This window comes from Balaenoptera physalus (genome assembly GCF_965194825.1).
Source record: "Balaenoptera physalus genome assembly, chromosome: 11".
In the NCBI taxonomy this organism is placed as follows: domain Eukaryota; kingdom Metazoa; phylum Chordata; class Mammalia; order Artiodactyla; family Balaenopteridae; genus Balaenoptera; species Balaenoptera physalus.
The window spans coordinates 20,251,482-20,267,708 of record NC_138896.1 but is presented as its reverse complement, the minus strand read 5'-3'; the positions used below and the strand labels follow the sequence as shown (position 1 = coordinate 20,267,708).

General features: G+C 40.0%; 1 protein-coding gene across 9 annotated transcripts in view; it reads left to right on the top strand.

Annotated features, from left to right (window-relative positions):
- The window catches only part of LOC309637823 (cytidine monophosphate-N-acetylneuraminic acid hydroxylase), a 285,683-nt gene that overhangs the window by 224,838 nt on the left and 44,618 nt on the right, over window positions 1-16,227 (top strand). For 6 of the 9 annotated variants that reach the window (XR_014250836.1, XM_082413025.1, XM_082413028.1 and 3 more), the window contains 2 exons: window positions 5,189-5,392; window positions 8,868-8,959. Coding sequence is in view for 8 of the 9 variants with exons in the window: in XM_082413025.1 (XP_082269151.1) it covers window positions 5,189-5,392; window positions 8,868-8,959 (296 nt within the window). In the remaining variant the exon portion in view is untranslated. Of the gene's footprint in view, window positions 1-2,122; window positions 2,185-4,849; window positions 4,948-5,188; window positions 5,393-8,867; window positions 8,960-16,227 lie in introns of all 9 variants that reach the window. The other 3 variants (XM_082413030.1, XM_082413032.1, XM_082413031.1) reach the window with 2 other exon arrangements.

Sequence of the window (16,227 nt, the reverse complement as noted above, 5' to 3'; positions counted from 1 at the left end):
AGCTGGCTGAGGGGCCCAAGGTGTCCTAGAATTGGTGTCAGCCAGCTATTGCCTGGGGCTGGGTCAGGAGGCTGTAGAGCCCCGGGGAGTCCTGGGGCTAGTGCTGGCCCACTGGAAAGTGTGGACGAATCTCAGGGTGGCTTGCTGAGGGGCCCAACATGTCTTGGAGCTGGTGTCAGCCAGCTGTTCCAAAGGGCTTGGTATAGGGTAGCTGATCACTGGGTCCCAGGTGGCTGGTTGTGGGACCACGGGGTTCCTGGGATTGGTACTAGTCTCATGGTGGATGAGGCTGGATACAGGGTGACTGGCCGCCAGGCCCAAGGTGTCCTGCAGCTGGTGTTGGCCAGCCGTTGGGTGAGGCTGGGGCATGGGGAGGCTAACTGAAGAGCCCTGGTGGGTGCTGTGGCTACTGCTGGACTACTGGTGGGTGGGCCCAGATTCCCAGGTAGCTGGCTGAGGGGTTGTAATGTTCCAGAGGCGAAGTCAGGCCCCTGTTGGGTGAGGCCGGATCCCAGGGCTAGTGATGACCCACTAGTGAGTAGGCCCAGAGCCTGGGGTGGCTGCCTGGGGGGCCCAAGCTGTCATGGGGCTGTTTCAGCCAGCAATGGGCAGGACTAGGTCACAGGCCGGCTGACTGAAGAGCCCTGGTGATCCGAGAACTAGTGCTAAAGCACTGGTGAGTGGGTCCAGATCCAGTGCCACGGGAAGAGGGCCTTGAGGTGTCCTGGAGTTTGCCAGCTATTGGGTTGGGTTGAGTCATGGGGCTGCTGGCTACAGAGCCCCAGGGGGTCCCAAAGCAGTGCTGGCCCACTGGCAGGTAGGGCCGGATCCCAGGGCAGGTGGCTGATGAGCTGCAGGGTTTCTGAGATGGTGTCAGCCCCCTAGTGGGTGAGGCTGGGTCCCGGGGCTAGTGCTGACCCACTGGTGAGGAGCCAAAGGTTTCCTGGAACTGGTGTTGGCCAGTCTTGCTATACCATGTCTCCACCCCTCCTACTGGTCTCACTGTGATTCCTTCTTCATATCTTTAATTGTAGAAGATCTTTTCTTCTAGTCATCCAGTCTTTCTCATTGATAGTTGCTTTGTAAATAGTTGTAATTTTGGTGTGCCCATGGGAGGGGGTGAGCTCAAGTTCTTCCTACGCCACCATTTTGGCCACTCCCCATTCTGACCCATTTTATAATTGGATTGTTTGTTTTCTTGTTGTTGAGTCTTAAGAGTTCTTTTTATATTTTGGATAACAGTCCTCTATCAGATATATCTTTTGCAAATATTTTCTGAACAAAATATGATACACACACACAATGGAATATTATTTAGCCTTAAAAAGGAAAGAAATCCTGTTAGTACATGTTAGTTACAATATAGATGAACCTTGAGGACATTATGCTAAATGAGATAAGCCGATCACAAAAAGACAAATACTGTATGATTATACTTATATCAAGTAGCTAAGGTAGTCAAATTCATAGAAACAGAAAGTAGAATGGTGTTACCAGGGGCTTGGGGTGGGGAGGGAAATGGGGAGTTGTTGTATAATGAGTATGGAGTTTTGGTTTTGCAAGATCAAATATTTTGGAATTTTGTTGCACTTAACAATGCATATATACTTAACACTACTGAAATCTATGCTTAAAAATGGTTAAGATGATCAGTTTTACATTAAATGTAGTAAAACAATTAAAGTGCAGTAAAGCAATTTTTAAAAAATTTGTTACATCTCTCTACCAAGAATAACTGATCCAAAAATAAAATTACAATGATACCAATTACAATGGCAGCAACAGCTGTAAAATATCTAAGAATTAGCTATGAAAAAGTAAATTTTCAAAACCATAATAAAGAGCAAACAAGATGATTTGAATAAATGAGGAAGTACCCTCTGCTTTTTCATGGGATTAAAAACAACAACAACAACAGCGCTCCTAAATTGCTTTTTATTATTATTATTATTTTTTTGGCTGTGCCACGTGGCTTATGGGATCTTAGTTCTCTGACTAGGGATTGAACCTGGGGCCCTGGGAAGTGAGACTGCTGAGTCCTAACCACTGGACCACCAAGGAATTCCCTTAAGTTGCTTTTCAGAACTTGTATGCGCCATTAATTTGATTTTTCCCTTAACAGGTCTGTGACCTTTGGAAGCATTTTCACATCATTTGTCTACATGGAGTACATATTTCATTCTTGTGAGTGTATTCCTTCATTAGCCAGATATTTACTGGGCACCTACCATGTGACAGACACTTTATATCTCAGCTTTCATGGAGTTTACATCCCTGTGAACAGAATACTGAACATCTTCCCATTTAAAACAAAACTAATCTAATTAAGAAATTATGAGTAACAAAATGCATTTATAAATTGACAATTCTGAGTGAGTTGCCTTTTCTTCCTCTAGCCCTTTTTCTCAGAGCTTAAACTTCTGGAGGATTCCTGGCTTCATGAGATGCATATAATCAAGATGAATATCATTAACATAATATTTTTAAAAATCAAAACTAAAGCCAAAATTTCATGACAAACAAAATATCAAAATTTTAAAGACAGGATGCTGCATTGCAAGGCCATGCCACCAAGTCTGAGGCAAAAGGCAAAAATGTATGTCCCTATATAAATGCTTTTGTGTATTTTTTAATGATTATCTTTTCACCAACATTAAAGTATTTGAAAAAATAATGAAATGTTGAAAAGTAGGTGTACTAAAACTCACATCATTTTAGTTTAAATATTTTATTTATACCCAAACCAGAATTGACTATAATTTTACTTTCCTGATTTTAATGGAATCCAATCCAATTTTTAATAGCTTTAAAAGTTGACTTTTGGGAAAAACTAACCATTAAAAAATACACAAAAGCATGTATATAGGAGTGCACATTTTAAAATTTTGCTTTAGGTTCCAATATATGTTTTCACGGAATTGATAAACAAAGATGTAGTTAGTTCAACCTGCTTTACACAGTGCATGGAAAGCCTTAGAATCTAACACAGAACTTTGGCTAACTGGTTCAGTCAATCAAGTAAAACAAAATATTTAGAAAGGTTTCCTTTTTACACTTTTAGGCTAATTATTCCAGAAATTGCCTCAGTGCTTGCTTTGGCTTGGTGTCAGATATTTGTACTCGTAAGAACAAAGATAAAAGAACTTCATGAGGCTTTACATGGAATCCTTTCTATCAAATACATTTAAAACATATATTTGGAAACATTTCAAGTCTACTGTGAACAGAATTACCAGGAATTTGGGACAGAAGTGACAATGAGAATCTGCTTTGAAGAAATGGATCATACTCAATTATAGAGCTCTGCCTTATTAGTTGAAAATTGGAAGTAGCTTCCCTATTATTTTCTATTATGGTGTGTTTTTTACATTATTTTAATTTCCTGTTTAAGAAATTTGTGGGACTTCCCTGGTGGTCCATCTTGCAATGCAGGGGACACCGATTTGATCCCTGGTCAAGGAATTAAGATCGCACGTGCCGTGGGACAACTAAGCCCATATGCCGCAACTACTGAGCCCATGCGCTCTGGAGCCCGTGCGCCGCAATGGAAGATCCCGCATGCCACAACTAAGACCTGACGCAGCCAATTAATTAATTAATTAAATAAAACCTCATCTTTAAGAAAAAAAGAGAAATTTGCAGTACTTCCAAAAATGAAAGTGAAAGTGCCACAAATGTACATGAGCTCCAAATCAATTTTAAATTAACACATGAAGAGAATTTTGACCACTTTTGGTTTGGAGTGGAATGTAGAATTAAACATGCACCCAGATTTCATACCGTGGATATACCAAAAGTTATTTTGAAATCCCTCTTGGCAAAACTTATATTCCACTATGATTCAGAGTTGCATCGTAACAAGAGTTTGTTTAAAGATTGGGGTTTGAGAAATGTAACATTTGTATTTTCCTTGAAAAAATATGAGAGATCAAATGCTTTGCTGCTAGAGCTTTTTATAAATTACTCAGATTGAGTGCAGTTGGTTCAATCTTTAAGTAGCTAGCTCTTAAAGATAGTCTGCTAAGTGGTGGGAAGAGAAAAGCAGAGAGATAGAGTGTTTTTAAAAGCATCTATGTGCAAGTAAGCAGGGCAGTGCACTGGTACTAGGTTATAATGTTCTACAGAATAGTAATACACATTGAGAAGTGCTAGACTTATGAAAACTAGACTTATCATGGTGATCATTTTTAAATGTATAGAAATATCGAATCACTGTGTTGTGTCCTGGGAACTAACATAGTGTTGTAGGTCAATTATACTTTAAAAACAAACAAAAAAAACCTCATAGAAAAAGAGATCAGATTTGTGGTTACCAGAGGAAGGGGGTGGAGAGAAGGTGATCTGGATGAAGGTGATCAAAAGGTACAAACTTCCGGTTGTAAGATAAATAAGTACTGAGTATGTAGTGTACAACAGGATCAACATAACTAACACTACTGTACATTATATATGAAAGTTGAGTAAATCAGCTAAGAGTTCTCATCTTATCTTTAATTTTGTTTCTATATGAGATGATGGATGTTCACTAAAAGAAAAAGAAAGAATAAATTTCAATGTCTTCTGGAAAGTAAAAAAAAAAAGAAGTGTTAGACTTGACCTGGGGGTCGGGGGGTGGTGGGTAGCTCGGAAGCCTTATCCAAGGAGGGGATGATTGAGTTATGTTTGAACCTAAAGGATGACTCTCAGTGGCAGAGGAGAGCAGGTGCAGAGACAAAAGCATGGAGGTGGGGAGAGCAGACTGGGTTCTTGAAACTAAATATAAAATTCGGCTTCTAAGAGAGATATGGTAGAGGAGGAAGCCGTAGGACGGAAATGCTGAGCTGGGCCCACACCCTCTTTATCCACACAGACTAATGCCTTGAGGGAGCGAATGAGTCATAGAAGCTGAAGAAGCAACTGCCGTTCTTCCAAAATACCCAGAGAGAGGCAACGACAGACCATGGGCAGGCAAGTGAGAGGGGCATGAGCTCTCTGGGAAAGTGGAGATAAACCCTCAACAAGTAGGATGGACATTGAAAGGAGGGGAGAAAGTTCACCGTCAGGTGCCACCCGGCCTGGGTACTTGGAGGGATGGCCTTAAAAAGTATTTTAATAAAAAAGAGGTTTTTGAGGTGTCAATGCCAAATTGTTCTCTCTTAAAACCTAACAGTTATCACTCTTTCCTCTCAAAATGTTTGCCTTTTCATAGCATCGAACAAACAACTGAGATCCTGTTGTGTCTCTCACCTGCTGAAGTTGCCAATCTCAAGGAAGGAATCAATTTTGTTCGAAATAAGAGCACTGGCAAAGATTACATCTTATATAAAAGTAAGAGCCACCTGCGAGCATGCAAGAATATGTGCAAGCACCAAGGAGGCCTGTTCATAAAAGATATCGAGGATTTAGACGGAAGGTAACATGAGTTCTTTGCTTTCTCCCTGGTGACCCTTCTTACAATTAGATTTGGCAGGAGGTGTGCTCATTGAGAAATCAAATGAACCAACTGACAAATTATTACTTTTAGCAAATTCATAACTTTTACTTGTCCTCACTGAGGCAAATCTCTGATCTCAAAATGTTATGACCTTTACTTAATTTCCCACTCTCTCTTAAGAACTCTAATTGAAAATTGATTCCTAGCTTGATAAACAGTGAAATTTCTAAGGTACATGTGTCTGTGTGTGTGAATGAGTGGTTGGGTGTATGTAACAGCTTTTATTTTTCAGGACTCAAGCCTCCTTTGGGTTTCCTTTCCCGCTCCCCCAGAAGTATGAGTGGGGCAGGCCCTTATCCAAACACTGCTAGAGAGCAGATAGACTTGCCCTGACTGCCTCATGGTGATTAAAAACCCAAAATGGCAGAGCCCCAACTGTACCTGCCCTGAACAGCAGCTCTTCTAATCATTTCTTGGAAGAACTAGTGCTGGTACCCCTCTCTCCCCCTTGATGAAGCCTACATATAGATCACCTTCCTCCCCAGTTCAGGGGCAATACCAAGACAGGATGGTTGTGGGTTTTGTCTGTTTGTTTGTTTTCAATGATTGCCAAAGAGATAGCAGCACCACCTGGCAGAGACAGGGGCAGTTCTGGGTGAGGGATGAGATAGCAGCACCGCCTGGCAGAGACAGGGGCAGTTCTGGGTGAGGGATGCTTTGTCAGCCTGATGCTCAACACTGGCAACAAATGAGTGGTTGACCGCACCTTTCCAAGCTTTGCTTCAGCCTAACTTGACCTGGGTGCTTTTTAGCCATTCCCATGTCAGGCTTGACCTCCACCGTGTTGTTGATCTGATTTCTCGGGTCATCTGTGGGCAGTTTAGTGGAGGTGGACTCAGAGGGAGCTGCGTAGTTTTCTAAGAGCTCCCTGCTATAATCGTATAGAAGACCATCACCCAAGTCTAAAATGTTCTTACACCTGCACACAGATTTGCTTCACTGCATACTTAGTTTCAGGGCCTAGACGCACACTATTAGATTTCTAAATGTTCATAAACACTGCTGCACCTGTAGCTTGCTTGGCTCCTCCGATGGGGTTGCTAGATTAGGCAAATAGAAGGCACCCAGTTAAATTTGCATTTCAGATAAACAACGAATATAGTTTTAGCATAGATAGGTTCCAAGTATTGCATGGGACACAGTTTTAGCGACAGCTCTACTCTAGGAGAGCCTCATGGTTATTTGCTGACAGCCCTGTTTGGAGTCCCTTCCATCTTCTCAGTGGATTCAAGTTAGGGAAACCTCAGACATGGTTTGTTCTGTCACTGGTAAGTTTCTGCAGGCACTCTTGGACCTTGAGGCTTTCTGACTGTTGCGGTTTGGGGACTCCACGTTTCCTCTCTCCCTTTCTCTCCTTAGTGGGCTTTTCACATGGTGCTCCCTGAGCCAGCCGTTTAAGGAAGTGTTGCAGCTTTGTGATTAGGAGCATGATCTCTTCTCACAACCTGCCCTGTTCAGAAGCCTGCCCCCACCATTTACCAGCTCCGTGACCTTGGACAAGTTTCTTAGCCTTTCTGGACCTCAATCCTCTCCTCTATACAGTGAAATTGAGAGTATTACCTACTCTGTCTGACTGCTGAGAGGATTAAGTGATTTCAAATACATAAAGCACTTAAAGCAATGTCTGGCCATATGATAAGTGCTCAATAAATGTCAATTACATTTGCTGTTATTACTCTGTCATGAGCTTCTAGTGTAGCTTAGGAACAGAGGTTATTTACAGGAATTCAGATTGTTCTTGAACCTGGCTGGCTCATCTTAACAGAGTGATTGCTTTGCCACATGCTGGCCTTTCTCTCCTTCACCCAAAGCCTTGGGGGTGATTGATCCTAGTTTCACCCTATTCTGTTGGCAGGCTAACCTAGAGCTGGCATTGTCTTAGCACTCCGGCACATGAGGAACCAGATTTATCTCCTGCACATTCTCCCAGCTTTATTCCCAGATGCAGCTCACCAGGCATTGATGTGCTGAAACTCCATCCTCAGAGTAACTCACACCCTATACTCCCCCATCCATCGCTCCAAATTTGACTGCTTCTCTGTGTAGCAATTCACCCGAGGAATCTCTCACCTAGGAGACAGTCAAGAGTAATGACCTACCTCTTCTACCCTCCCTACATTTTTCTTCTTCACACTTTTTTCCTAGCCATTTTTCTTCTTCACATGTAACCAACGTCAGCAACTCTCATAAGCTGTGGTTCTCATTTTCTAAATCTAACAACTTTTCCCAACCTCTTTGCACATGAAGCTGTCGCCTCCCTCCTGTCTACTTGCTGCCTATGAACAGTTAAGATCCTGCCACGTTTCCCCTTTAATGACCCAGCATGCTCAATAGCTGCGTTTGGAATGTTCTCAAGTTTTGAAATGTTGTTGGCTACTCATTGATGAGAAAGTAGATGTTTCAGAATAATCCTCTATAAATTGAAGTGTGGAATATGGTTTTTGCCTTATTACTAGAAAAGAGCATGAAAAATTCTTGATATAATGAAGCTTGGAAAAATCAGTGTAATTTACTGATATATAAGTTAAAATAGACATTGTTAGATTTAAAAATCTGATGTTTCCGGTTTGAGACATATTTGTTTGTAAAAAAAATTCTTTAACTGTGAAAAAAAAAAAAACCTCACAAGAAACACTACCAAAATAGGGAGGAAATGGAACTTTTATGCCTCATCTTTCACCACCACAACCCCCTTCACGGTCTGGTAAGAAATGGAAAAAAATTTACCAAGCCTCCTATTTTGCTGCAATCTGATTCTCATTCTGAAATAGGGTTGCCAGAGTTAGCAAATAAAAATGCAGAACGCTCAGTTAAATTGCAGATAAATGACGAATTTCCAGTATATGTCATATATTGTGTGAGTTGTGTTTTTAAATTATTTCTTATTTATCTGAAATTCATATTTAACTGGGCATCCTGTATTTTATCTGGCAACCATGCTCTGAAATCTTAAACTATAAGGAGGTCTTTTCTCTTCCTGAAAACTTGAGTTGAACTTAGGTTTAGCACACTATACTAGGGGCTAAGGGTTGTAAAGTGATTATAAATCATAGGTATGTCTTTATGACTGCATTCTTTCCTCATATTGGCCCCAGTTGAATCTTAACCAACTTAGCTTTTGTATGAGAGCCATCCCTAAAGATGACTTTATTCTGATGGCTCTGTTGATCTCTAACACATATTATTTTGTGACATGGCATTTATCTTCACTTTTAAAATTACCTACTGATGATTAATCTATATTTCCTTGGATATTTGAGTATGAGCTATTAGTAGTTTTTCTTTCATGCATTTTATGTTCAACCAACTACAGTTGTTTATAATGCATTTAAGCCTAATAAGATTAATTTTTATTTTCACCATTTCATAAACCTAAGTATAATTTTTCATCCAGGTCTGTTAGATGCACAAAACACAACTGGAAGTTGGATGTGAGCACCATGAAGTATATCAATCCTCCAGGCAGCTTCTGTCAAGATGAACTGGGTAAATATCATCTATATCGATCAATGTTTTCTGCTATTATTATTATTGGGGTCCTTCTTGTCAACTTGTTTCCAATCTCACTTGAAGCTTTGAGTATATTCTGATTTTAAACTATGGACATTAGGTCTTTTAAAAATAATTAACACTGAAAATTCTAAACAGGATTTCTCCAAAAGATCCCTTCATTCATTCATTTGTTCAGTAAGTACTTGATGAGAACTTACCAGGTGTAAACATTGTATTGGGTATTAAGAGATACAAAGATGGATAAGATAGAGGCAGTGTAAATGAGATGATATTAACATGAGGTGGTGGCAAAGACAAGCCTGTGAACAACTAAGATCAGGGATACTCTAGGTTTCTTTGGTACAGTGTACTATAGAATAGTGGCTCTGAATATTCTATCAGTGAAGACACACAAGATAGATATTCAAGTGCGTGATCTTTTCAACAGTTATAATGAAACTTCACAGTTTCAGTTGGGAAATAAAGTCCTTCAAATTCCATGGCTCTTTCTGGCATAGGTAAGATGCTACAGTTTACATGTGATTCTCAGTATGCTGGCTCCACTTCTACTTTTTCCTTCCTCCTACTCAAGAAAGCGGGTAGAAATATGAGTAAGGAGGGCTTAGTAATAGGAATAAATTTGTCTTTGACCTAAGTGATTAAAAGCGTGTTTTATCAGTAGAAAAAGTTACTTGGGAAGATTCTTAAAACTGCTCATGCACACTGTTTCAGAATGTCTGTTATAAGAATAAAAATATAGATTTGATCTAATTGGGGGAATCATAGAAAGCTTCATGCCAGAGGTGGCATTTGTGTTGGGTTTTGAAAGATGGGCAGAATTTCATCAGGCAGAGAAGAGAAAGGAGGACATTTCTGGTAGAGGGGACAGCTTGGGCTGTTTTAGTTTATTTGGGGCCAAATGTGTAGTTTAGTTGGCTGGAGTACAGGGTATGTGCATCAAAGTAGTAGAACATAAGATTTCAAAGGTACATTGTAGGGAGGGCCTTGAATGTAGTTGAAGAATCATGACCTAGTCCAGAATGTTATTAAGTGTGTGTTAGGTGTAGTATTAGGCACTTTGTTTGAATTATTTCACGTTATCTTCACATTGACAATGCAGTAATGGGACTCAGTAATGGAGAGTCATTTTACCACCAAATTGTTCAACCCATCTGCCTCTGTGCCTGCACATCCTTCCTTGACTCCTGTGACAGTTGACAGTGGCTGCACTGACCCTGCTCCTATGGCTCGCCCTGCTCTCGCACCCTGGATCCCACCTCGCACCTACTTGAGGACTTCCCTCCTGCAACTGTCCTTCTCTCTCCTGTATCATAAATTTTGTCTTTGCCTATTAACCCACATGTACACACACACACACACACACACACACACACACACACACACACATGCGCACGCGCCCTAGTGTTCAGATAAGCCCTCTTATGTTTCCATTTCTCCAACTGTCTAAACAGCTAAACCCCTTGAAACAGGCATCTCACACTCCTTGTCTCTGCTCCTTCCCCTCCCATCGTCTCTCAGTGGAGCTTCCATCCCTACCACTCCGCTAACACTGCTCATGTCAAGGTCACCAGTTTGCTAAATTCAGTGGTCGCTTTGCCATGGCCATTGTACTCAAACTCTCGGCATGCAGCACAGCGGCCCACTCTCTCCTTAATATGCAGCTGACCCTTGAACAATGCGGTTTGAACTGCACGGATATTTTCCAATAGTAAATACTATAGGACTACACCAGCCAAGGTTGGTTGAATCTGTGGATGCAGAGGAACCGTGGTTAAGAAGGGCCAACTATTGAGTTCTACATGAATTGACTTCTTTTATATATATATATTTTTTATTTATTTATTCGGTTGTGCTGGTTCTTAGTTGTGGCATGTGTGCTCCTTAGTTGCGGCATGTGAGCTCTTAGCTGCAGCATGCATGTGGGATCTAGTTCCCTGACCAGGGATCGAACCCCGGCCCCCTGCACTGGGAGCACGGAATCTTAACCACTGCGCCACCAGGGAAGTCCCATGAATTGATTTCTAATAGGCATTACAAGCTGCAGCCAAAACAGAACTCCTAATGGCCAAGCCCAGCTTATCCCCAGACCTGTCCCTCCTCCAGCCTTCTCCATCTTGGTAAATGACGCTGCTTCCACTCAACTGAACAAAACCTGGTGGTCACTCTTGAGTCTTCTCTTTCCTTAAACCCCCATATCCAAACCATTAATAAATCCTGTGCCAAAACACCTTCAGAATCCAACCACTTCTCTCCGTCTGCACTGTCTCCAACCAAGTGCAAGTCACAGTCACCTTCTGTCTGCACAACTGGCCTCCCTGCTTCCATGCTTGCTTCCTGCAGTCCATCCTGCTTACAGCACACAGCTTGATATTTTATTTTATTTTTGTTAATTTAATTTTATTTTATATTGGAGAATAGTTGATTTACAATGTTGTGTTAGTTTCAGGCTGGTTAGTTCCAGACTGATATTTTAAAAATTCAAATAAATTCATGTCATTCCCCTGCTTAAAACTCTCCAATGAGCTTCCTATCACACTGAAGAAGGTGCATCCCTTTGACCCGGCAATTCCACATCCGAGACCATATGCCTAAGATCTTAATAATCACTGATATGTCAAAAGATATGGCTATGAGAATGTTCATTCACAGCAATACTATCTACAAAAGAGAAAAATTGAAAACAATTTAAACACTAGAAATAATTCCACTGTGTCTTAAAAGTGATACTATTGAAGAAACTAAAATAATAAGAGTGATTTTTGATAAATAAAGCAGATTATAAATATTACATATAGTATGGCCCTATTCTGAAAAACCATGTACGCATAAGCACCTATGGACGGGGGCAGGCTGACCACTGGTTACCTGTGAGGGGAGCTGAATAGTGGCCTTCCTGGGCTGGACCTCCAGTCTGGGAACTTTGATTACACTACCTCTACATCTTTTTCAGGCTATAATTATTGTATACGGAATAGGCTATCAGGGCCAGTGCTGTCCAGGTGTCTCGGTGAGACCAACTCCTAATCACTTTTTAAAGAAGGGTCTGACCTGCAAAGGCATTCTCCCAGTTCCCAGAGCAGAGATGTCGCTTACTGAGGTGCATGTCCTTTTCCGGTCACCCCCCAAAAGAGATAGAATGCTATTCTGGGGAAAGTTGCTAATTGCTTTGACTACAAGTTCATCCTCCCCCTGCCCCTCAAAGGGATGCCTCGGTTACTAGGTTCTTTTGCCAGTAAGCCTCATTCCATGTCTGTTGACCTAGCCTAGGAAACCTGCAGACTGCATTGTTAGCAGGAACTGTACAAATACTGTTAAATTTATTTGGCAGAAAACAGGTGAGAAGCAAAGGTTTGAACATATCAAACTGTTTGTGTAAGTGAAAGGACAATAGACTATCAACTTTATGAGTATGTAACCCAGAAATCTGCTTAGGGACCTTTATAAAACCTCTAAGTCTTTTGGACAAGACCTATAGTGAGACATTATAGCAAAGTGGTTAAGAGTGAATGGCGCAGGACAGCCTGGGTTCAGATCCTGATGCTCAAACACACAATTAAATGACTTGGGGCAAGTTAGTCAATCTCTTTGTTCTTTAGTTTCCTCACTAGGATATAATATTGGTAGTAACTATCTTATTGCGTTGTTGAAAGAATTTTCAAAGTGAGCAGCTGTTAAATTCTCAGAACTTGGTACACAGAGCATAATGTTTTATTTGTATATGTATGTCTCAAATAATCTGCACATCACCCCTGTAACTGGGACCTTAGGAGCAGGAGGAAGGGATTTCCCACCCAGCAGAAAATTGGATCAATTGGAAAATAGATCGAGGCTGGGAACTGATGCAGAGGGCTGATGTTTGCTGCTGTGTCAGGTGAAGGGCAGGGCTAGAGGTGGCAGCAGGGTCAGTGGAGGGCTGGAGATAACAAGACCCACTGAAGTTTTTAGCCTTTGCTCCAGTGAGGAAATGCTGTGAGAGTGGAAAATTTTGTTAACAGAGCCCACTTTTCAGTCCAGTGCTACTTACACTGTAGTGATTTCCTACCACATCCCAAGAAAGAGAAGGATGGCTTGATCTCGTACGAACTGAGATTATTTGATTTTATTATTATTATAAATAACAATATATGGTCATCATTAAAAAGGTAAAAGTCAGGAAAGTAGAAGGAAGAAGACGCTCACTTGCACTCCCATCACCTCAAGACAACACCTGTTTTGGTATCTTTTCTTCCAGTCATCACCGAGGTCCCCTTCCTTCCTCTCCCCAGCCTTCTCCTCCTCCTTCTCTTAACTGAGATATAATTCATGTACCATAAAATTCACCTTTTTAGAGTGTGCAACTCAATGGTTTTTAGTATTTTCACATGTTGTGCCATTACCACCACTATCTAATTCCAGAACATTCTCATCATCCCCAAAAGAAACCTTGTAACTATTAGCAGTCAGTCCCATTCCCCTCTTCCCTCAGCCCCTGGCCAACCACTAATCTACTTTCTGTCGCTATGGCTTTTCCTGTATTGAACCAGGCTGGCATAAACCCCACTTGGTCATCGTCATAATTATTTTTTATATTGCCTAATTGTATTTGCTAATATTTGGTTAAGGATTTTTATGTCTATATTCATAAGGAATATTGGTCTGTAGTTTTTTGTGTGTGATGTCTTTGTCTGATTTTGGGATCAGGGTAGTAATACTGCCCTCATAAAGTGAGTTAGGAAGTGTTCCCTCCTCTTCTGTTTATTGGAAGAATTTGTGAAGTTTGGTATTGATTCTTCTTTAGACATTCGGTCAAATTCACCAGTGAAGCCATCTGGGCTTGGGCTAATGTTTGTGAGGTTTTTTGTTTACTAATTAAATCTCTTTATTTGTTATGGGTCTTCTCAGATATTCTATTTCTTCTTGAGTCAATTTTGTTAGTTTGTTTCTTCCTAGGAATTTCTGCATTTCATCTGGGTTATCAATTTGTTGATATATAATATTTATTATATTTCCTATGTTCTTTTTTATTTCTGTAAGATTGATATTAATGTCCCCCTTTTCATTCCTGATTTTAGTAATTTGAAACTTTTCTCTTTTTTCTTGGTTAGTCTAGCTAAAGGATTGGAAATTTTGTTAATCTTTTCAAAGAACAAACTTTTGTTTTCATTGATTTTCTCTTGTTTTTCTAGTCTCAATTCCGTTTATTTTAGCTCTAATTTTTTAATATTTCCTTCCTTTTGTTTGCTTTGGGTTTAGTTTGCTCTTCTTTTTCTAATTTCATAAGGTGGAAGGTTCGGTTTTTTACTTGAGATCTTTTTTATTATAGGTGTGTTCCTTTTATGCACTGCACTGTTTTAGCTGCATTCCATAAGTTTCCATAATATTATGTTTTCATTTTTCCTTGTCACAAAGTATTTTCTCATTTTTCTTGTGATCTTCCTCCTTAAACCATTTGTATTTAGAAGTGTGTTGTCTGATTTCTACATATTTGTGAATTTTCCAACTTTCTTCTCTTATTGGTATCTAATTTCATTTCATCGTGGTCAGAGAACATACTTTATATGACTTGATCCTTTTTACTTTATTTTATGGCCTAACGTATGGTTTGTACTGGTTTGTGGAGAATATTCTGCATGTACTTGAGAAGAATGTGTATTTTATTGTTGGGTGGAGTGTTCTGTCTATGTCTGTTGGGTCTGGTTGGTTTATAGTATTGTTTGAGTCTTCTATTTCCTTGTTGATCTTCTATCTAGTTGTTCCAACTTCCAGTCATCTTTTTAAGCATACTTTTACAAATAATTATAATTATTCTATATATTATTTTTGCATCTTTTTTTTGTCTTGTTAATTTATTATATTAGTCATATTATGTCAGAGTCTATATATACATAATTTTAAAGTATGCTTACATTAAATATTAACTTAAATAATTTATTTAGCTATTTCTCTGTTGTTGGAATTTAGGCTGTTCACAGATTTTTTTTTTTTTTTTTTTTTGCCATCAAAACCAAAACTGTGATCTTTCTGCTTAAGAACTTCTCTGTTTTTGGAGTTTTTTTCTGTAAGATAGGTGAATTACTGGTAACAGGGTATGACTAATTAATGCTTTTACCCATATTTAACACCTCATACATCATAACATAAAGATGGGCTTCACATGGACTAATAGCCTAAATGAAAAAGGTCAGACTGTAAAAGTAACAGAAGAAATGTAGAATATCTTTGTGACCTAGAAATTGGTAGCACTTCCTGACTCTTCAAACAGTACTTCAGAAGTACAGCTCAAAGGATAACCCCCCCACCAACACACACACACACACACACACACACACACACACACACATATACACACACACACAAAACCCTGGTGAATGTGATTTCATCAGCACTAAAGATTTCTGCTAATTGGAGGACACCATGGACGAAGTTAAAAGACGTATGACAGTTTGGGTGACTAGTTTGCAATACTGGCAACCAACAAGGGAATATTATCTAGCATATAGGAGGAAGTAATGCAAATTGACAAGAAAAAGATAGGAAACCCAATATAAAAATGCAGAAAGGATATGAACTAGCATTTTACAGAAGAATCCGCAAAGGTCAATAAGCCCATGAAGATAGGCTGAAACTCATTAATTATCAGAAAACTGCAAAGTAAAGCAATGAGGTGTTACTCTCTGTCTTTTTGACTGATAGAAAGAAACGAAGGTGCCGCAGAATGTTGTCAGAGATATAAGGGTATAGAAATAGTCAAGCCTGTGGTGGGAATGTGGCTGGTACAGCCACGCTAGAGAGGAACCCGACAGTGACTAGTCAGGGGAGGTTTATGAATACGCCATGACCCATCACTCCCATTCCTGTTTGTTTACCAAAGAAACCTTGTTGTGGCAGAGTCTATGGGTCCACCACTGGGAGAGTGAATCAGTAAAATGCGGTGAACCAGGAAATACTAAACTGCAGTTAGAGGAAATGGACTAGATGTACACGTGGTAACATGAACGAATCTTAAAAACAGGGTATTGAGTGAAAAAGAGTAAGAACCAGACTGGAGACCCAATACCGTTTATATAAACTAAAGATGCACATATACAATATAATACATATTTTGCATGACCATTCAAATTGTAGCCTGTAAGGGAGGAAGGGGAAATAAGAGTGGGAAACAGAGATAAAGGGAATAAGTAAGTTAAGTAAGTAAGTAGCTTTGCCTGGACCGAATATCATGTGTCATGAACTGAAAAATATGATTAGCACAGTCGTCTTTA